Below are 22,038 nucleotides of genomic sequence, written 5' to 3' on the forward strand. Positions count from 1 at the left end.
AACACTGCCAAGAAAATTGTGCAGGAAATATGTTACCATCAAAGTCTTAACATTCTGACATTTACCATCACCATTTTCACCACATTATTTAAGATTCGGCTGAGGACATTAGGCCCTACCCTTGTTATTCTGACAGAGACACTTTGTGGAATGCTGAAAAGATCACCAATAGTTTCAAACTTGAATGTTTACACATTTAATGTGTAATGTCCCATGTCCACTTCTTACAGGCATTCGTAAGCTTTTCAAGATCAATTATCACTTAGTGAAACAACAAAATGCTGACTTACAATTCTTATCAACCTCTAAATTATGCTTTAATTTCATTGCATTTCACAAACATTTCATTCATTGTTTGTGAGCCCTCTTTTTTTTTTTTTTAAATCTAGGGTGAGACCTGCCACACTGTAATAATAATAATGACAGAAGTTACTGTATATCAGATCTGTCACTGGGTCTGTTGTAATAGGATAAGAAATGTTCAGAGAGCAACACAACCTAGGTAATACAGTGCTCTAAAATGTTAATAGTTACATCATTTACAAAAATACAGAACTTTAGTCATTGTCATTTTCAGGTTGCCACACTGACAAATTAGTACTTTTATAAAATAGTCACATACTACAATGAAACTTTTCGGTACCCCATTCACCCATTTGTTTTCTTCAGTGAAACAGGACCTATACAATAAAACCTTTAATAGATAATATAAGCAGTTCTGCAGCCTTGCTTCTACTGTAGTGAGCTGTCTTGTGATGGTGGCAAGGCAGTGATGTGTGAGATCTGAAGGCCTGAGCAGACCGATCAGAAATCCCCCTACACCACAGACGGCTTTCAGAGGCCCTCCTGCCAGTACCGTCTCAAGCTGGGACACCAGCAGAAAAGGGCCTAGCATAATAAATTACATTCAGTTTAAAATATACTCGGTTACAACATTGTGTAAAGGACTAACAAAGAACAAAGAATGAGAACAAAATACACTTAATAATATATTTCCATATACACCCATAAGGACATTTTTAAAATATATCTCAACAAAAGAGTAAGGAAAAAAGAATGAATAAGAACAGTGCCTCTTTCCAAGATTTAAAGGAGTCTTGATGTAGATTGTCTATTAATCTCATACCAAGATGTGTACATAGTGACTTTCTTTTAGTCTCTGTCAAATCCCCATGCAAGTGTGTACATAAACAAATGCACTCACACACATACATATAGACACGCAGAGAGTGAGATAGAGAAATAGAGAGAAGGAGAGAGAGAGAGAGAGAAATGTACTATACTGAAAACTTAGGACTAATGTTAATAATGGATACTGCATACAGTATAATGATGAAATCCACACAGAATTGTGTTCAGTGCTTAATGCAGTCGGAAAGCTCTTAGCTCTGAAATGAAAATGAATATCTAAAGACAATGCAGATGAGAGTTGTAACTTGTCAGTAACAATGTGGATGCAGTAATCACACTTACTTTCGCACTTGATACTGGAAACAATTGAAAGAGTAATTACATCAACATTTAAACTAACTCAACATCACGTCATACTTGACCTTGTGACATTTTGACCTATACCAACACAATTAAATGTCTAAATGCAGCTAAAGGGTTTATCATTTCACTCTTAAACAAACAAACAAAAAAACTTAAAACAAAATGTTTCCCACCTTCCATATCAAATAATATTGACACATCGCATTAAAACTGTCAATTGTGCTATGAACAAAAATCATCTTAAAATGCTTTTTCTGTAGATTAAGAACTTCAGGCACTTCTACAGGTACTCAAACAGACCACTCATTCATTGACAATGGTTGTCTATGACAACTTTAGAACAGACCCATCTGAAACTTATGGATGTCTGTATAATTCAGCTCTGCTATTACCCTTCTTTTGGCCAATATATTATTTCACCTTGGCCATTTCTGTCTGCCTGCAGACACCCATACTTTTCAGCCACATAATCTAAATGTCTAAATTTTATGTCCAAATGGCACTTTATGGGGATGTGGATATATGCCACTATGATGGTGCTCAAAAGGATTTGACAATGATGCACAATAGGCTTATTCAAACTCTAAACAAACTTGAAAAAAATGTTGAAACAAATTAGAATTTGCTGGATCTGATAACCACAACATTTGCAAGCATTCATGTCATTAATATTTGCATGAGTTTGTATGGCAATGATGAATAAATCAATAAGTACTAGAGGCAAGACAGTTTTTCCTCCACAAGGGGGCACTGTGCTCCACCCTATTATTATTATTGTTATTATTATTATTATTATTATTATTATTATTATTTAACCCTTTGCAGACCGCACGTTCTAATTTCGGTACCCCAGTACCGATGACGTTCAGTCTAATAACTCAGCCATACCCCAACCAATTTTATCAATGAAAACTTCCTCAAAAACGTCACATCATAGGCTTTCTGGCGATATGATTGGTTAAGGGATTTGTGGCGCGAATTTATTTTACTACGTGAAGGAAAAATCAAGAGTTGATGTCTCCCTCCACTAGAGGAAAAACGGCAGGAAGCACTATGCATCGTTGATCTTGACGTCGTCTAAAGGAGAAACTACTGGATCATCTGAGGTAAAAACAAGTCTTTTTATGTTATTACTACTTGTTATCCATGTTATTACTTCAAAATCGTTTTTAAAAGTTATTTTTGCTGGTAATTACACCTTGTATGCATGGCCGTAACATAATGCGTGTGTGTGTTCACTTCAGCTGATATGACAGCTGATATTTTAGCACACCGTAATCTTTAGTAAACTCATTATTTTCAGTCATTTCTGAGGGGTTACTATATGTCAACCAAGATTACAGACCTACTAGGACTGACATTTTAACGATTTGTTCTATTTTGAACGATGTTCCTTGCTTGTCAGCTGATACAGAAAACTAGCTAAGTTAGGTAACGTTAGCATCAGAAGAGGCTGCAACATGTCCCTGACGCGTAGTCGCGATAAAGTTCACTCCCGTGCTTCATGACTGCCAACTGTATGTCAAGTACACCTAATCGGTATTTTATTGTCAAATAAACCTTTCATTCCTTCGTAATATGTATAGCACAATTTACAGTTGTTTGTAGCCAAGTTGCTTAGCTTACTTAGCTGCTAGATAGAAACATCTGACATGAATGACAACGTTAATGTTACGTTACCGACATGAAGACTGTGTTGATCACCGATGGTGTAACGTAAGGATTTTATTCATTGACTGCTGTTTTCATGAATACATGACTGAAGATTTGTTATAAATGTGTCTTAGTATTGTTTAGCTTTTAGGCTGTAAGGTTGGCTGCTACGATTATTAGGTTTTTGGGCGGCTAACTATGATGGGAGCTCATACACCCAAGCCTACTCGTCGACACATTATTTTCTAAGGGGGTGTTTTGTCTTTACGCAACTGCAGTAGCCTATGCACGGTGTGTATGTGTATGCATACGCTGTTTAGATGTTTTCTGTCATATCTCCTGACTCATGTTCATGAATCAATGTTTGCTTGTAAGCTGGTATGCTATGTATGGTTTAGCCAAGGCAATAACACCTAGTGAGCTCTGAGACTAATGTTACCTCTCCAAGCAATATTGGAGTCCTCCAGTGACAATAATACTTTTAGTGAAAAGAGTCATGGTTGGTGGTGATTAAGATTATGTGGAAGTAATGTAAAATAAAACTAAACCACCTATTTACTAACAGAGCTGTGATTTTTTGTTATTTTAGATGGAGGGAGAAAAGTATGTGCAACTGAGGTGAAAGCAGCCGACTGCTGATGGCAAACATGACCCCAAGGACCACGGTGGCATGGACATGGGACATGGATGGGTAGTTTCTGGATGAAGAGGAAGACAATGATGTGGTAGAGGAGGAGAGTAATCTCCCATCATCCTCAGCTGGGTAAGCATGTTTGTGTGTGTGTGTGTGTGTGTGTGTGTGTGTGTGTGTGTGTGTGTGTTCGCCAAACTGGGCGTATGCACATTTCTGGTTGTGATAAGAGTGTTGCTTATGACAATAATGACAGGGATTATAGTGATAATAGTTTGGTTAGATTTGTAATTAAATTTTTTAATTTTCTTATCTGACAATTTCTTTATTTTGAGCTTGGTCAAGTCCCATGTTAGGTAGAAAGCATACACTTTGCCTATCCTTCTAACACAGACAGGGACACCAACTCCAGTAGCATTTACACCTCATCGTCTGCTAGGCTTAGATGGACACACACACACACACACACACACACACACACGGATCTGGTGTGAATGCGGCGTTAGTGTATCACCTTATGTGTAGGGCAAATTATATCGATAATTATATATTGTATCAAATTATATGCTGTATGGTTGTTAAATGTATTGAATTTCTTCTAATGTTTAATTAATTAACACTTATTAGTGTGAATGTTAATATGAATTGATGCTTTGTTCATTATGTTAAAGTATTTTGTTGATCTTTGTTATACTGTTGTCTTGTCATTCTTGTAGTTCTAATAGTTACTGCTTGTTTGTAAACATATGTTTTGTTATTTACCTGAAGTTGTTGTTCCTGATTATTTAATGAAATTGTTAAAGACTTATCTAAATAAAATGATTTATTTCTTCTTTCGTAAACCTAACACATGTGCCAGTGTCTCTTATTCTTGTTTTTATAGTAGAATGAAGCACATGGAGAAGCAGTTACCATCTGGATAGTCTTTATTTCAGCCTTTATCTTTCCTCCCCACAATTGATTTAGCCTCTTCAGAGTACAGTAAGACATCCTATATTTAGCTATGCATCTTGTTTTGATGGTAAAACATCTTATATTTGTTACATGACCATTATATCTGTGTATTTTTGGTCAGATGTCAAACCAGGAAAGGAAAACATCCTACTCTTTAAAAATTCTACATGTTACTGCGACTTGCAGTTATGAGTAAATTAATCATAACTTCTGAACCAAAGTTGATAAATTGATTCTGTTTTTTTCACTGAGGAGATCACAACACTGTCTATCTTTCACACACTATATCTACAATAGACATTAGGTGAAAAGCAAGATTCTTTACAAATTGATATTTTCGTGTTTTTTGATGTTGAATTTTGAAGGTATTGTTTAAAAACAATGTGTGTTACACTCAAACTTATTAACTATGATATGTACCATTTTAAAGGGCTAGTTCTCCTGATTACAATGGTGGGTATATCTTATCTCTGCCATTTAGCATGGCCACACAATAAGCCTTTTTGTCTCACAAGGGCATCAAGTATGAAAAATCGGAATGTTTTGTGCCGTCTGCAAAGGTCTAATACATTTATCATAACTTTTGAACAAAAGGTGATACATTGATTCTGTTTTCATCACTGAGTAGAGGACAAAATTGTGAATCTCCCATACACTCTAAGTTTTTCTCTATCTACAACAGAAATTGGGGGGAAAATTAGATTAATCTTGACAAACTGATAGTTTTGTGTTTTTTGGGGTTGAATTTTAAAGATATTTTTTAGAAAATATGTGTGTTCTCCTCAAAATTATTAATTATATTTTATACCATTTGAAAGGGCTATTTCTCCTGATTATAATGGTGGGTAAATCATATCTCTGTCATGTAGCATAATCACACAATAAGCCTTTTTGTGCCATAAGGCCATCGAGTATGAAAAAATGGAATGTTCGGCGCGGTCTGCAAAGGGTTAATTAAGAGAAACAAACAAAGAATAAAACTTATTAGGTCTTGGAGCACTGGTGCATGATCATACTCCTATGTGGAGATATTAAACTGTCTTCTGAAACATTCGTGGTTTTATGGATACGAGTTCGGTCAGATGCAAAGCCATACAGTCCAGTAACCATGACAGGTTGAATTCTGGATCATTACACTGAGTTCTTCTCTCTATAATTCTTACACAGTACATGGGGGTACTGCATAAAACATAAGACATGTCTTTCCCGAAAGTGCAAATTAAGTTGTTTCCTTGGTACATAATGTCTTAAAAACAAATATGGAACAAAAATAAAACTCAAGGTTACACATTTCAATAAAGTCTCCACATTCACAAGTTTTGTGTATGTACATACAATATTCTGATTGTGTCAAATACATGTACTAGTATGATACTAGTATTCATTCTAGTATTACGTTACTCTTATTGGTATAGTTAACATTTGAAGTCGGCATTACTGTAAGGAAAAAGGTGAGTGCTTCTTAATTCTTGTCTTAGCATGCAGGTTGCTGCAGATCTTGTGTGAAGAATAGGTTATATTTACAGAGGAGCTGTCTTGGACCTCTAAGTGCTGCATGATGACACTCCATTCCATGTTGATTAGCTATTTCAAGATTATCTGTTTCAGGGAAGCAAAGAGGATGAGAGGTAGGTTACTTATAGATATGGGCCTAACCACTAAAAGGCAATTGACTTAGTTTTCTGTTTTCCCCATGCTACAACATGAATAAGAATTTACAGCAATGACTCAGACGTATTGCTCCAGCAACATACAGATCTGATAGGCTATATTGTTTTTGGAATGTGTACTGAAGCACACCGGATGCTGTTTAGCCAAGGGTAAGTTGGTATGAAGTGATACTGTACAATATATTCTGATCCTCTGAAGAGTTAGACATATGATATGAAACACTCAATTGATAGAGGAAGAACAAAATGATAAAATAAAAATGTCACACTTTCACTGAGACTGTACGAAATCAGTTAATGCAGAATGGTGAATAAAGTCAATCATGGTGCCTAACCTGCTTTGGTAATAGGACTAGTCATTATAAGAAAACAAATAGGAAATGAATACAAACAGGTCATAGAAATGTACCTAATATCCATCTATTAGTGGATCAGTACACCTGGCAATCACTGAGGCCCCTAGTTTGAGAACGGAGTCTCATGGAGATAACAGGAGTTCAAGCGCAGTGTTGCACGTGGGGGAAAGCAGGCGGGAAGCTGTGATCAACACAAAGGCACAAAGTGGGTAGAGCCAGGATGAAGTTCATTACTGAAAGGTTTGGTTAAAGCCAATAGCATTGTTGAGAAATACCTTTAAAATGAATGCGTCCAATTAGACAATGGCTTTTAACATGTCAATATCGCGGTGGGTCTAGAAAGCTTTACAAGAAATAAAATATAGTACTGTATTTCTTCTGTTTTTCCAAACAATTAAATTCGCTAAAACATGATAGTAGCTTTTCAGACCTGTTTTAAATGCCATATCACATCCCTTCAACCTGACTGTTATTTTGTTCAGCCATGTAGCCTATACAATTTTGAGCCAAACATAATGTGATACATATTACTTTATTATCTAAATTAGTTTAATGGAACACATTTGCAACTTTGGAGCAGGATAACTTATTAAAAAGAAAAGTGTAGAGATTACATTTATCCTGGAATATTGAATGTACAGAAAGACATTTGGCAGAAGAGGTCAGCTCTATTTTTCCCAAAGGGCTTATCTGTGATCATGTCAAATAATGATTTTAAGCTTAAGAGTTTGTCTCTGATAGCTATGGTCGGCCTACTATTCAACTAATTAAGCTGAAAATGTTATCTGATGCAGTAGTTGCATCTAGAGCTCTGTCAGAATGGAATAGCAGGTGACTGAGAGACTGTTCAGTTGAGCATTGTATCCAGCTCAGCACTGGGACCTCGGAGCCTTATGCGCCCCGGGATGTCTGGTGCGCACCACCTTGTGGCACTGGTGTTAATTGGAAAGACGTGCAGAAAAAGATGAATGAACTGAATGAATGAACTGGCAACACCGCAAGTTTTGATCAGGTAGGATGTAGGAAGATAGGTCTTATGTCTATGATTTGACAGTTCAATGCTTGTAGCCTAAACTGCCATCCTGTTCTAGGCTATGTAGTAATATGTAAGTAGGCCATGGATTTAAGTAGGCTATGTTATTACTATAAGTAATCTGCAGGTAGGCCTTGCTTTGAAATAACTGAAGCAATGTAGCGGTAGCCTATTTATGTGTGTTGTTTGTTCCAGAATGAGCACTGATACTACATATTGTCAGCCACTTCTGCACATACTGTGATATGTTCCAAATTAAGTGCTTACTGTATGCTGAGCTGACTTACTGAGATCGAATAGTTCGAAGATTAGGATTTATTGCTCTCAAACTAGGGGCCTGAGTCTGTCAGACACATTAAAAACAAAGGTAGGGTTTTTATCTTGTAGCTGAAAGAACATTTGCATACAAAACCTATAAATCTATAAACGCTGTTGTCAATGCCAGTAATGCCAGTAATGACTAGTAAAAAGTTCATGAATCAGACCACACCATAGAGCCTGAGGTAAATCCACATCCATCCCTTGGCTAACTTTTTTTTATTTTATTTGTAACTTAAGCTTTAAGATTGTACATCTTTTTAGTAAATGATAACTAAACAGCACTGTTTACAATGTTGCAGTGTTTGACACCAATACTGCCACTGCTTTCTTCCTACACCCCAACAAACTGCTCTATTGTTGAGAGGCTAAGGGGCTGACTGGTCCAGTATTACCTCATTTAACCTTGTGTTACATTGTCTAAAACTGCCAACAGGGGGCAGTAAAACACAGGAACATAGAGGATCCTGCTAGTTACGAACCAAGTGAGTGCGTAAGTGAACAGCCATTTCAGTTTCCTGGTCCTCCGGCTCTGTTAAATCTGCTAAAGCCGCTACAGCCTCATTTGAAATTGTCCAAATTAACATCTTTTCAGAGCCATGGCCAAGAGCTGGCAGAAATGAATGTCAAATGTCATATTATTCCATCAAATGCAATCATTCATATTACTGGATCAGCATCTCGGGGATGACTGACTGCTGACTGGTTGACTCATTTAATTTACTGACACCTTTTTTTAATATGGTTATGAAGGTAGTGATAGAACCCCATAGCTTTTCACTCAGAGGTTATCTGCAAGGAGATAACGTGGTAGCATCATTAGACCCAGCATTAGTGTAAGCTTGTCTTCTTTTATTGTGGTTTGCATGGATCTCTAAAGCAACAGGTATAAATAAAAATGCTGACAAAAAGGGAGGTCATATAAGCAAAAACATGCAAAAAAAGAAACCACGAAGGGAATTAAGCAACACAACACAACTACTAATTGCATATGTGGTATCTCTAAGTAAGTGCTTAGCACTGCTTTAGTTTCAAGATCCAGTTATATTATTATGTCATTATTAAACAGCCAGATGAATAGTGAATAGATGTAGGGTTTCAAAATATTCCTGATAATCTGCCCACAGATTATGAAGGGCAGCTTTGTAATTTATATGCATGTTACAAATATTTATTCCAGGAAACGTGCACTTATTTAGAGCTCAGGGATCTATGAAAGAAAGCTTCAAAAGGAGCAAACCTGATTGGCTGGTGCTGTTGCTGCGTAGGGGACACTTGTGGCAGGAGTTGTTGCTGCAGAGACAGTAGCAGGCGTAGCACTGTACATCATGGGTACTTTTTCAGGAAGGGGAACCATGGAAGCAATGAACAAGTAGGTGGAGCATTATGGTAACCATGGCGACGTTTTTTTTTTTTTTTGGTTGTTCAAACCAACACAGCGGCAAGCCATCATTAGGTTAGACCAGCAGATGGCATGCAACAGAGCAAAGCAAGAAAAAAACAAGAGAAACAAAAACAAAGCATGGGAGGGAAATCAAAGAGGAAAAAAGCAGATTACAGTCACAACACAGTCAACACATAGGTTAGAATATCAGTGGATTCCCAGAGCAGTTTCAGCATGACAAACATGGAGGCATCAGCTGTGCACTTCCAAGATTGAATGCAGTGAGCCAGCAATCTCATATCACTAAAGCAATTTTCATTTTACAGTTATATCTTATTGAAATGATTGCTTCTATCTCTTACTTTTGTTTTAGAGGGAATGGAAAAAATTGAATGCAAAAAAATCTCTGGGAAGCTGATACAGTTTCCTCAAGAACAAGGGACACAACAGCATGGAATATCTACAGTATGTGTAAGGGTGTGAGGGTTGGGAGATACTTATAGTGTTATAATACTCAGCAGGGGAGTGTGCCAATGGTGTGAAATGGTGCAACAACAAGGGCTACATTCAAAAGACTAATAATATACCACAGAGGCTGGTCAGGAAGAGTAGAGATAGCCATATAGAACATGGAAAAGAGACACACAATTAAATTTTCTGCATACAACTGACTCTCTGACAGCTGGTTTAAAATGCCTGCATGTGCCCAATTTCACACACCTGTCCCTAGCTGAGCCAATCACCTTTACTCCCAACTATCAATGCTACAGTCGATCGGGATGAATGACCGATCGAATTGAGACAGGCCTCTTAGATCAACTGTGAGAGCACGCCAGTCTGAGCCATCCGTCAGAGGAGACGAGAGAAAATAAGAAGCAAGGGACCTACCAATGCTGGTAGCAGGAGTCATGCACAAGACTGGCCCTGGATGATTGTGCAGTGGAGAGTGAACAGAGGGTTAAATAAGGGGAAAACAGATTAGCAGAGTGCACCCTTTAGCATGCTGCCCATCCTCCCTCACACCGCCCTCACATGTGCAGTTAGCCTAGACACTCCTCATGCAGACCAGAGGCATGCCAACATTGTACTGCAGGCTGTGTGGCCAGTCTGCAGGGGAGTGTGTGTCAACGTGTGTGTGTGTGTGTGTGTGTGTGTGTATGTGTGTAGCTAAAGATAATGTGTGGCATTTGTGTGTCGTGAGTACAGTGTATATGACTGAGCAGCTGTGCATGAGTGCATGAGTGTGTGTTTGCTACTTTGGGCACATCTGCGTAGTGCCTGCGCGCACGCACGCGCGCGCGCGTGTGTGTGTGTGTGTGTGTGTGTGTGTATGCGTCTGCTTAGGAGTGAGTTTCTTGTCAGCCTTGGGCACTGTGTGGCTGGAGCATGCTGAGGACTCTGGCGCCCACCACCTGACCGAGACACAGCTGCCAAAGCTGGGGAGGAGCTGAGACAGAGGCCTGACAGAGCAACGAGCAGCGCTACGGGGGTCTAGAGGGAGCCGCAGGGCAGCGTGAGCCCAACACACAAGCCTGGGAGAGGGCACATCAACGCTACACTACAAGGAAGAGCTTCAAGGAAATCACACATCCAACTAAGACTTCTGTCAATGACGGTTTCTGACGCAAAGGCCCTGGGCATCTAATTAACATTGTTTACTCTGAGAGATACGAGTTCAAATGGCTCTAGGGAGATGCAAGCCTGGCGCTTGTATGGGTGCGGTGGGGGACAACACTGGCAGACACTCACATCTGTTGTTGTAGCGTGCTGGCGCTAATTGGCCCTGCTCTTCATGTCATATTGGTATTGCTGTGGATGTTCTTGCTTCTTGCTTTGTTTGCATTACATTCTCAGACTGCATTGAGATCACACAAAGACGATCAATTAAATAACCCGATGTTAAGATAAAGAAGCCATTGCACGCCCTGCTTCCCATCTTTCCTTGAATACAATTTTTTACCAAGTATCACCACGGACGACAGACATTTGTGTGTTGTTGTTTTTTTTTTTTTTTTAGTTGGTTTAGTTTAGTTTTATTCACTGTTGTTTTTTCTAGTTTTAATCTGATGGGCCTGACTGCAGGCGGAGCAGCATGAGGAGTGGCTGATTACTGGCTTCCTACTGATGCCTCGCTAGATGTGTGGCCAGCATCAGCAGGGCCTGCCCTTGCCGGGGACAGAGAGCAGTGACCCTGGGCTTACCGGTGGGGTAGAAGGCAGACTGCTGCATCTGCGCATTGGCCAAAGCCTGCTGGTAGTGCAAAAAACTGGGGTTGAACAGAGCGCTGGCCCCATTACTCTTCTCAAGTGCTGGTCTCTTTGGTAGGGGCTGCAAGACACTGTGGGGGAAAGCCTACGGAAACAGAGTTAGAGAAGCAGAATTAATGCCACAGAGCTGGTAAATATTTCACACAAACACACACTTTACTAGTAAAAAGTATTGACCTCTACTTGGCTAGTGCAAAACTGATTCTATTTACATGCATTCTAACACATTTCTGATATGACTATTCAGAAGATTATAGATTTTAGGTTTCAGGTAATTCTGGGAAACCTATTCACTCTTGGCATATTACTCATGACAAATCACAACACAGGTATTACTGTAGGTTTAAAGATTAAATGATAAATGGTTTTGTACACATACTGGATGATTCTACTTGTGACATACACAAAAAGCCAAATTAAATTCTGTGAGTGGCTACAGTACAATTAAAGCTACATGCAAAGCAAAAGGTGAAAGGTCCAAGTACCAGATCTACAGTTGCCTCGAGGGGTCGCTTCACTGCTTTGGCAGTCGACTGAGTCTTTAAATAGCAGGCAGCGAGCACATGATGGCAGTGGGCCAATGGGATTCAAGCGTATTAACATACAGGTAACAGCAAGCAGAGGTGCGTCATGGGGGGACAGCATTGCATTGTGGGTAGGTGAGAAGAAAGAAACAACAAAAAGAAAAACACAAAATAATCTGAATGCAGAATACCAAACATACTGAAACAATACGCATGCTCAATAAACAGAAATCAGCACTTCAATGAGACACGCCCTGAATTAGTGGGTGAGCAAACTGCGTCTAGTACACTTTTGTTAAAAGCAGTACATGTTACACAGATCTAGTTCAGCTCCTCAGACAGTTGCTTAGAGTACAAACAACACTCAGTACTTATAGAGAGTAACCTAAGGACATCTAAAGTATCTGCATTACTGCTAATGCAATATATAAGATTATAATGTTTAAGAATACAGTTCAAAGCATTTCCACAATTTCAAGTCATTTCATATTTTTCAGTTGATTTTGCCAATCTAATGCATACAATGTTTAATAATTGATCCAATGAAAAGCTTGTTATCTCCCCTAGACTACCAACATGCACAGTAATATGAGCAGGGACGGACACTGTGGAGCTCTGCTTGTTCTCATGCTTGGCCATGACGCCTGTTTGTGCTATCGGCTTAAATCGTTAGAAAAAGTCCTTTTTTTTTTGTGCAGTCAAATAATTGGGCGCATATTTCACGGGAGGCAAGATGACTGGAAAGTGAGACGGATCATTTCCACATTGGCCTCCACAGTGGGTGTGCTGGTGAATTAGGGGTTGATTTTCATTAGCATTTTCTATCTGCATTACCATCTTACATTTACCATGTGAGACATCTTGGTGTGAAATCTGTATTTAAGCCATGACTATATTAAACAATGCTGGGAAAATTAAGCAGATGAGCATAGGCTAAAATATGACACCATGACAAATAAAATGAGCAAAACACATTAATGTATCCACAGAAATTCATGAACTTGAAGGGTAAACAAAGTTCATTGTAGATGATAATGATATGCGGCATAAATAAAAAGAGCATGACTGGCATCTGAATTAATATGGAACACAAAAACTAACAAAGCCACAAAATCTCTGTTCAATATGACAATATTAGACATTTGTGCTTTTCCCATCCAACCAAGCTCTGTATGGAAATTTCAGAGCAAGTCTTCCCATCACAGCCTGACAACCAGATAGATAGATAGATACTTTATTGATCCTCAAGGGGAAATTCAAGGAAACCAGTGGCTTTAGAGCCTTTTTTCCACCTCACAGGGATCAGGGAAAAGTCGTAGGGATCTGCGGTGCGCAGAAATGAACCCTTAAGGGCCTGCAGTGGTTGGCTCCTTTCTTTCCTCCAGACAATACACAAAGGCACGCCTCACACTTACACTTCATAGTCTCAGGCTTATCAATGCGCAAGGGTTTGTATGAATGTAAACATACAAACCACAACACACTCAAGACAGCAGTCCACAGTTTCCTCAGGCAGTATGTGAACATCTTATGCGCAAAAGCAGCCTACGGCAGATGTTGTTTATGTAGAAAATGATTTCATGAGGTAATCCCATGTGAGTAAAGCAGGGCTCCACGTGTCTTACGTCAGGTGAGTCACTACACTACTACTAAACCCTTGCTTAATAAGGCATTTAAATAGGAGTAATCACATCAGTTGGAGGGATTGCTGGAGATGGGCTTACCATGGCTGCAGCAGCAGCAGCCGCGGCCGCCGCCGCCTGGGTCTGGGTGACCTGCTGCTGGGAGGCCTTGATCTTGGCCAGCAGGTGTGCGGGCGGGTGGAAGTACTTGCACTTGTCGCGGGAGCAGCGGCTCTTGACGTAGTCCATGCACACGGTGACCGTGTTGTCGCTCGTGTCGATGGTGGGGCTGTCGCTGGGGTGGGCGAAGCGGCAGTCCGTTTCGCCGCGCGCACAGTTGCCACGCTGGAATTCGCGACACACCTGCCCGACAGACACACAGAGAGAGCAGAAAGACAAGGAGGAGGGGAAAAGGAAAGTTCTCGCTCAGCAATGTTTGGAATGGACTGAGATTACTTCAAGAACCATGGAGGATGGGAATGATAACAGAGAGAGCTGTATTCTTTTTTTCAGCTTTTCCCCCCCATGGTTTTAAAATTCAAATAACCTCAGACCAACACAAAGAGCATGATGCTACATTAAGTTAACATGTTAAGCATGTTAAAGCATGGATCTAGTTATCTTTAGAGCAAACATATTGCTTTTCAGCGTTTGAAACCAGAGAAATAAAATACATATGCCTTTGCCAACCTATTGGGATCACCTAGTATCACTCAAAATACTGGCAGCAAACCTCACACACTTTCTTCTAATTAAACTGTCTGACAAAGTCAGACTCCATCCTAGACAGTGTGCACAGCGTGTTTCTTTGTGTTTGTGTTTATACTTCAAAGATTTATCCTCAAGGTATTACACTGACTCGCTCTCAGCAGTGGAACTAAGCACTTTCTTCTTGATGTTGTTACTGCAACACTGTGAACATACAGCTACTCTCAAAATCAAAGGCCCAAGCAGGAAACCTTTCAGGAAATTTTTGAAAGTCATTGACAGTTTAATTTATATCCAAATGAATAAACCCAACACAATGTCAACCATATACTATCAAAGACAAACTTATACGACTTCATTTCGTTCAGACCAACAACAAATATGAAATAAATAAACAGGTCATAAGGTGTCATCACATATCTAGACTAAATTACATTTTTGCACTAAAGTTATGTTGGCAGTGTTTCTGAGAGGATAAGGAATGGGCACCTCTAGTTTGTCGGCGCGCAAAGCCTTCTGGGTAGGAGAGGATGAGGAGACGCTCTGGACTGTGACGGGAGGGCTGCCAGGCATAATGACTTGGGTGCTGGGGAGCATCTCCGTGGAAACCAGCCCCATCCCATGAGTCATGGGCGTGATGTAGGGGGAGTAGCTGATGACAGGGCTGGTCCCCAGACCCTGGTTCATAGGGAACGAGGGCTGTGAGGGGAAGACAATGCTCAGTTTTCTGTAGTATTACACAGTAACATGCAAATGCCGCAAAACATTTCATTTAGATAAAGTCAGCAATACATCAGTCAGTATTTTTTTTCATAACAATAGGCTTAATTGTCTGGCTTTTGTAAGACCCATATATTATAAGCAGCTTCTAACTTCCTCATGTAATCGATGTCTTGCAAAAGTAGTGAAGTTAGTTAGTTGTACACAGCTATGACTGGGCAGTGGGCCATGATTAATCTCTAGCTAAGGTGTGGGTCAATAAACACTGTCATTCAGAGGGCCAGTGCTTGACGACCTGGGCTGTCATCTTGTGGAAGATAAGCACACTCACGACTTGGGGCATGCTGGAGCCGGGGATCATGAACTGCATCTGCTGGGCCAGCACGGCGGCCGCCGTCTTCTGCTGGATCAGGTTGTTGCGTCCGTTGATCTCCAGCTGCGTCTTCAGGTGTGATGGCGGGTGAAGGTACTTGCAGTTCTCACGTGAGCAGCGCCCCTGCAGATGACAAGTGAGTCAGTGGATAATGAATGCTAATAGCCTCACACTGACAGCCGGTACCTTCAGCTCAACCTTCATCTGAGCACGAATGTCATGATCAGATCTGACTCACCATGCCTGATAACAGCAGATAATGTGAAGTGGCCAAATCACCGCCACCTACTGACAACCATTAAGTTGCTAGCATGATCATGAGTCATCATTTGGGCCTACGCAATGTGACATGGAAAGGCACAGAGGTCTGAGCACAAACAAATAAAAGTATAATTATATAGGCAACATTTTGATGTACATTATCAACTGAGAATTTTCTATTTTTAGCCTAGTGGAAATACCTCATTCGTCTTTCACCCATAACCATTTTCATTTTAAACCCTCAGGCAATGCAGATTTCAATGGAAACACACATGCAAAACATAGAATTTTTGTTTCTCAAAATAGCCTAATATATCTGCTAGCTATCCTATGATAGCTGATTTTATCAGCAATGTCACTAACCAAGGTCACCATCGAGTGCTATTCTCCTCCAGTGCCAGTGCAGCTGCTGGAGAGGTGTGGCAGCAGAGGGCTTTGTTATGGCGGACTATCACTGATGAAACGGGCCGAGTGTATACACAGCGCTCCCAAACGCTAGCCTCTGTCTCATATGCAAAGCTTCTATGGGCAACAAACGCACTACAAATATAGCCTGACTGTGGACTTACAACAGTGAAAAGGTTGTAAGCTACAGGGTTGTTTAGATGCTTTAGCGACCATGCTCGGGTACAACTGTGTGAGACATTGGAGAATACAATAGCTGTACAGAGCAGAACCACTCATTGTGCTCTAATAAACTGTAAAGTGTATTCCAGGCCGGATAACATATTGATCCACCTTTTCAATAGTTAAGTAGTACTCTGTAATGGTCTATCGGACTGTCCTCTGACAGAGGTAGTTCTCTAAACCAACCTTCCCTGAAAGAGGCTTAAAGGAACAGCTGAATGGCCAAAAAATGAGTGCATGCCCGCTAGCGCAGAGGGGTGATCTCTAAGCACTGATCCCACACACTCCCTTTTGTTGGGAGATGGTCGAATGAAGCACACATTCCATAGAGTAGACTGACAGCAGCCTTGACTCCCTGCTCTGACTCCGGTTCCCAACTGAGCTATCCGAGCCAGAACCACACTGACGCCTCAAACAGGGAAGGCAATAAGAGGATTAAAACTGTATTCACTGTTAGTGTACATAAACAATAAACAATGTTACTAGCTCTGCGTTATCCCTGACATTTTAACATTTTCAGGTCCACAGGGATATCCCATTACTTCATCAATCAAACAGCTTAATGGTGACTATTCATTAGAGAAGCATGATGCATCTCAAGCATCTCATGAGGTTTGTCTTCTCCAGACTCATCTCATCATATTTCCCTACGGTGAACTATCACTGATCACACTTTGCCTGACACCCCTGCCTCAGCATACTACTTCAACGTATAGTGCATCCTATATAGCCTATATTTATATATACTCCTTGTTGTTGCTGCACTGTCAGTGAGAAAGCACTGGGCATGAAATCTCTTTCCAGGAACAAGACTAAATGAAGTGTGTGCGGGACTACTGCTGTACAGCTCATTTCAGTGGACTGGCTTTTCAGGATAACCCGCTGGCTTGCAGCAGCTGATAGAGGACACAGGAAAAAGTACTTTTATTCAAAAAAGCTTCCTTCTGATGAGACACGGCATTTGCATTTTTTTTTTCAATTCCACTCTATTCTATATTGTGAGAAGATAGTGAGAGAGGAAAAAAAGGGTGCATTGTTTCCCTGCCAATAGAGAGGGTCTGACAAAACCAGAGGTCTTTATCATCATTGGTTTGGTAGTCCTTTGGGAAGTCAAGAGTTTAAGTTGGGTTTATTCTAGCTACACATAAATTATGTGGGTTTCTCCATTCATGCAGTGCAAGCCTGAATTATTGAGCAATGCAGAAAGCTCACATGCAGCTGGGGCTAGCACAAACTCCCTATTCACAAACGTGAACAAAACACAACACTGTATTTGTACAACTGAAAGCTAAGAGAGAGAGGGGGAAAAAAACTCCTCAAACAAATGTCATCGCCAATTTGGTAGGTATTAAACAGTTAATGGGTTTAACAGCATGTTCTGGTGAAGAATTTTTCCCATTATTAACATGTAAGTGAGGGGTGGCTGCCCTCTGTAGACCCGTTTAGTGGTGGAGCGTTAATCATAAAAGCTGCTGGTAATTAAACTATGACGCTCATACATTAGCAACTGAACATTTGTTGTAAACAAGTGTATTGTTTTTCTAGGCACATCTGAAGCCATCTGGTAGGTGAATACACGACCACTAATGCGCTTTACATTTCCAATTGTGCATTTGCTCACACCCTGCAAACACACACAAAAAAATACTCCTCCATCTAGCTCTCGGGGACTGGAATATGATGCAGATCAATGGGTGGACATTTTCAAGCGACTGTTTTTTTTTTCCTTCAGCATTCTAGATAATAAAGAAATATGTGCAGAGCCTGTCCCATCTTAAAAATGCATGCCAATACCAATTATCAACCTTTTAGTGAAAAACAAAACTGCTCAGTCTTCAGTCTCTAAATGCTGTTAACAGAAGTGAATATTATTCTGACCTATGTTAAATCTACTAAGGATCTCAGTGAACTTAAGACAAAGTAAAGTTTGCCCTTTGGTGAATGCGATGAACTGTGATGAAGCCCCTTTGTGGAGTGTTGTATTGCTGAACTAGACCTATTATGATGCATTCTAGAATATTCACAGCTCCATGGTGAATTGGAAAGAAGTAAATGATAAGATGTATCTAAAGTAATTTGTAAAGGGAAGATGATCTTATCATCACATAATACTGAGAGCAGTTGATGAGTGAGGTGTGGGGGTGGGCACAGTAACGCCCACCATCTCGCTGAACCACACACCATGGAATAAAGGCCTGCTGTGTGTGTGTGTCATATTGGCAGCTGGGGTGGGATTAGGAACATTGCTTTTGCAAAGCACTTAAGAGGTCTGTTTGCTGTTCAGTGTGATTGTTGAAAAGTGTGTGTGGGGGGTTTAATGGCGCAATAAACAAATGCATGTATTAATGACCTCCAGCGAAAATAGTATTATTATAATAATATTATAATATTCACTTCTGTTAACAGCATTTAGAGAGTGAAGACTGAGCAGTTTTGTTTTTCACTAAAGGTTGATAATTGGTATTGGCATGCACTTTTAAGATGGGACAGGCTCTGCACATATTTCTTTATTATCTGGATGCTGAAGGAAAAAAAAACAGTCACTTGAAAATGTCCACCCATTGATCTGCATCATATTCCAGTCCCCGAGAGCTAGATGGAGGAGTATTTTGTGTTGGTGTAACATTCCCTAATGGAAATCTATGGCCTGAATAAGAGGGTCATTGTTCAGTCCTGTTAAATGGCTCAACACAGACGGCTACAGAGACCAGAACTCCATATTCCCTCCTGCTCTCTTCATTGCCCAAGACCCATGTTAAGAAAGACAAATACATGTCAGGGCTGGAGAGCAGGTGTATCGGGGTGTTTTAATAAAGGCTGTTACTACTTAAGAAAATCTAATATAAGAAGGCTAAAAATTCAGTAAAAGCTTTAGTAGTTATTTTGGCCCTCATCCACACATGCAAACGGTCTGCAACCTTTCGCTGGAGGTCATTAATACATGCATTTGTTTATTGCGCCATTAAACTCCCCACAGATGGGCACCAACAACTGCTGACATGCAAGATATTAATACCCCCAAACAATAGCTTGTGTGTTAGTGTGTGTGTGTTCACTACAATTCTCTCCTCTGCAGTAAAGGGCAGCAGTAGCAGCTCCACAGGCAGACACATGCCCTGGCTCCACTTCCTGCTGTTGCTGCCTGTGTTCTTGCGCATCCATAGGCTCTGCAGTGGGACCCTGCAGTGGACCATGGCTCCAGCTCCCTCCTCTAAGAGCCCCCACCGCCTGGCCTCCAGCGCTTCAGAGGACATCAGTAAGTCACGTACACTCAGGCCCGCACACCTCACGACAGCGCGGGCGTCTGCAGGCGAGGGGGTGCCCAGCGGGTGGGCTGCAAGTTCCGAGGGGGCTCGCGCATCACTTAAGAGAGAAAGTGAGAGGTCACGGGGGCCGGATAGTCCCCCGCGGTTGATCGATCCTACTGCCCCATGTCACGCGAGGGCTTTTGATGTTGTTCATGGGATGACGCATGACCCTCTTGAACTCAGATCTATATGCCACTGTGCTGCACCTGAACCAACACCCACCATCTACTGGTTTGCCGGGTCACTGGCTCACAGGCGATCTGCAAACACTGGACCAAGACACTACCGTGTTTAGTCCTCTGTGCTTTCACACAGGCATAAAAAGCTAGCACTGGTTGAAAGCAGCTGAAATAAGCCAGAAGAAGGCAAATAAATATGCAATGTTAACCTGCTGTAGGGGCGTATCCTATGACAAGTACAAATGTGGTTAATTCATAAACCAAGGCTGATTACAGTCAAAACAAGCATTCAACAAAATCAGAGAGGGAAAGGCAGAAATTACAGATAATAATGACCCAATGTTGTGAACAATCTGAGAATTAGGCCATTCATTGTAATGCTAAAGTCTTCCTGTATACTGGTAGTAAATATTTTAAATAGGCAGGCGTGACATTAGGTCCCTTGTCATGCAGCAGACTGTAACCTAGGCCTCTACTCTGGGAGGAGTGGAGCTCCATGCCCTTCCTCTTAAAGGTTAGCTTAGAGGAACTGCCACTGAAGATTGTATCACAAATAGGCCAGACCTGGACAAACCTGCAGCAAACACACGTCCTTTGTATTAAATATCAGCCTATTCAAAGACTGCTTGGCCTTCAGACCGAGAAAGGAGAAGGGGAGTCTATACAATCAAAAGAGCCAGTCTCAAATCTGGCAGCTTTCTACTGATGAAAGACACCTTTGTTACAGCTAGGACAGTATGAGTTAACACAGGCATTTTAATACAAATGTGTGCAGTTTCCGCAATGGTGAGTCTGTATCTTGAGCTGATAAACCAAAAGCAAACCTTCTAAATTGATTATTAAGATTAATGCGCAATTGTTTAACTATCTTACCTCAAGCTTACAGACAATAACATGGCTTTAACGTGGTCACCAGAGACAGACAAGGGGTAGATCCACACAATACAAAAGCAAGACACTGCAAGTGCAAAATATTTGGACAAATACATCCAACTTCAAATTGTGTGTAAATTAAACTCAGAATCCTAATATTTTCATGCCTTTTATGACAACAGCACATGATCTAGGGAGCAATTTCTGCACACAGACTGCACCTTTTTACAGTACCGTTGAGTCTTCAACTGCTGCATTCGATCAACAAATTAGACTAATACTGATATCGCAGCATGTGGTGTGCTGGTCACCCCACCCACACACTGAATGTTAAACACTGCCGTGCCATAAACAAGCTAGCCTGGGAGGTGACTGAGTCCACAGGACGCAAATTTACATTTCTTGCCAGTCTGTGCTGAACGAAGCAATCAAGGGGGATGAGCGCATGACATGAAATTAAAATAAACAGAAAGGTCTGATTGTTTGCTATGGTGTGCTAAAGGTATAACATTATATTCAACATTATACTCAAACCCACTTTGGAATATGATAAGGGGCATTCAAAATCCACACGTCATTTTATTAGTCTATTCTCTGAGCCTGAGAGGGATTCTGACAGCTGTTCGAGAAGCTTGGAATAAATAATCCATTATTATTCCAGCTCTGACTGTGTCCCAGACCTGTCACTCCACAGCTCACCCACAAACCTCTCAAGGACTTCATGCCGTCCCGTCACGTGGGACTTTAGATGACAGGACACATCAGCTCGAGGGAACAACTTAACCCTTTCCTCAAGCTCTGACAGTTGGCTGCATGAACGTGCTCCTGCCAGATGATGCTCAAGTTAGCTTTGTGAATGGAAGAGTACTGTGCGCCATCCCCATCATTGAGACGCATGCCGGCCGCAGTCTCCTCTTGCCGTCCCAATGACCCAAATGAGCTTTAAAAAGAAAAGAGCCTCTAATCAGCTTGAAAGTGATACACGCTGGCCCTCCCCCACCCACGCCACACAACAGCTCTCGGCCTGTCTGCTCGCGCTCTCTGCATCATCAGTATGCTCTGTCCAGGCTACCTCAGCACTCT

The 22,038-nt window shown here is 40.9% G+C and overlaps 1 protein-coding gene and 1 long non-coding RNA gene across 23 annotated transcripts in view; both read right to left on the bottom strand.

The window, feature by feature from the left end:
* Positions 1-22,038, bottom strand: part of LOC143099717 (uncharacterized) — a 59,148-nt gene that overhangs the window by 22,126 nt on the left and 14,984 nt on the right. The window lies entirely within an intron of this gene.
* LOC143100571 (muscleblind-like protein 2a) overlaps positions 5,689-22,038 on the bottom strand; it is a 28,029-nt gene continuing 11,679 nt past the window's right edge. For 6 of the 22 annotated variants that reach the window (XM_076263873.1, XM_076263872.1, XM_076263867.1 and 3 more), the window contains 9 exons: positions 15,666-15,830; positions 15,104-15,313; positions 14,009-14,269; positions 12,246-12,299; positions 11,695-11,845; positions 10,382-10,417; positions 9,350-9,444; positions 6,812-6,939; positions 6,195-6,331 (listed from right to left, as the gene is read on the bottom strand). In XM_076263873.1, coding sequence (XP_076119988.1) covers positions 6,862-6,939; positions 9,350-9,444; positions 10,382-10,417; positions 11,695-11,845; positions 12,246-12,299; positions 14,009-14,269; positions 15,104-15,313; positions 15,666-15,830 — 1,050 coding nt within the window. In that variant the 3' untranslated portion in view covers positions 6,195-6,331; positions 6,812-6,861. Of the gene's footprint in view, positions 6,940-9,349; positions 9,445-10,381; positions 10,418-11,694; positions 11,846-12,245; positions 12,300-14,008; positions 14,270-15,103; positions 15,314-15,665; positions 15,831-22,038 lie in introns of all 22 variants that reach the window. The other 16 variants (XM_076263875.1, XM_076263878.1, XM_076263868.1 and 13 more) reach the window with 16 other exon arrangements.

Source organism: Alosa pseudoharengus, unplaced genomic scaffold (genome assembly GCF_046254945.1).
Source record: "Alosa pseudoharengus isolate Yale_2024_CS ecotype anadromous, Long Island Sound unplaced genomic scaffold, YU_APseudo_1.1 YU_APseudo_1.1_scf_3, whole genome shotgun sequence".
In the NCBI taxonomy this organism is placed as follows: domain Eukaryota; kingdom Metazoa; phylum Chordata; class Actinopteri; order Clupeiformes; family Clupeidae; genus Alosa; species Alosa pseudoharengus.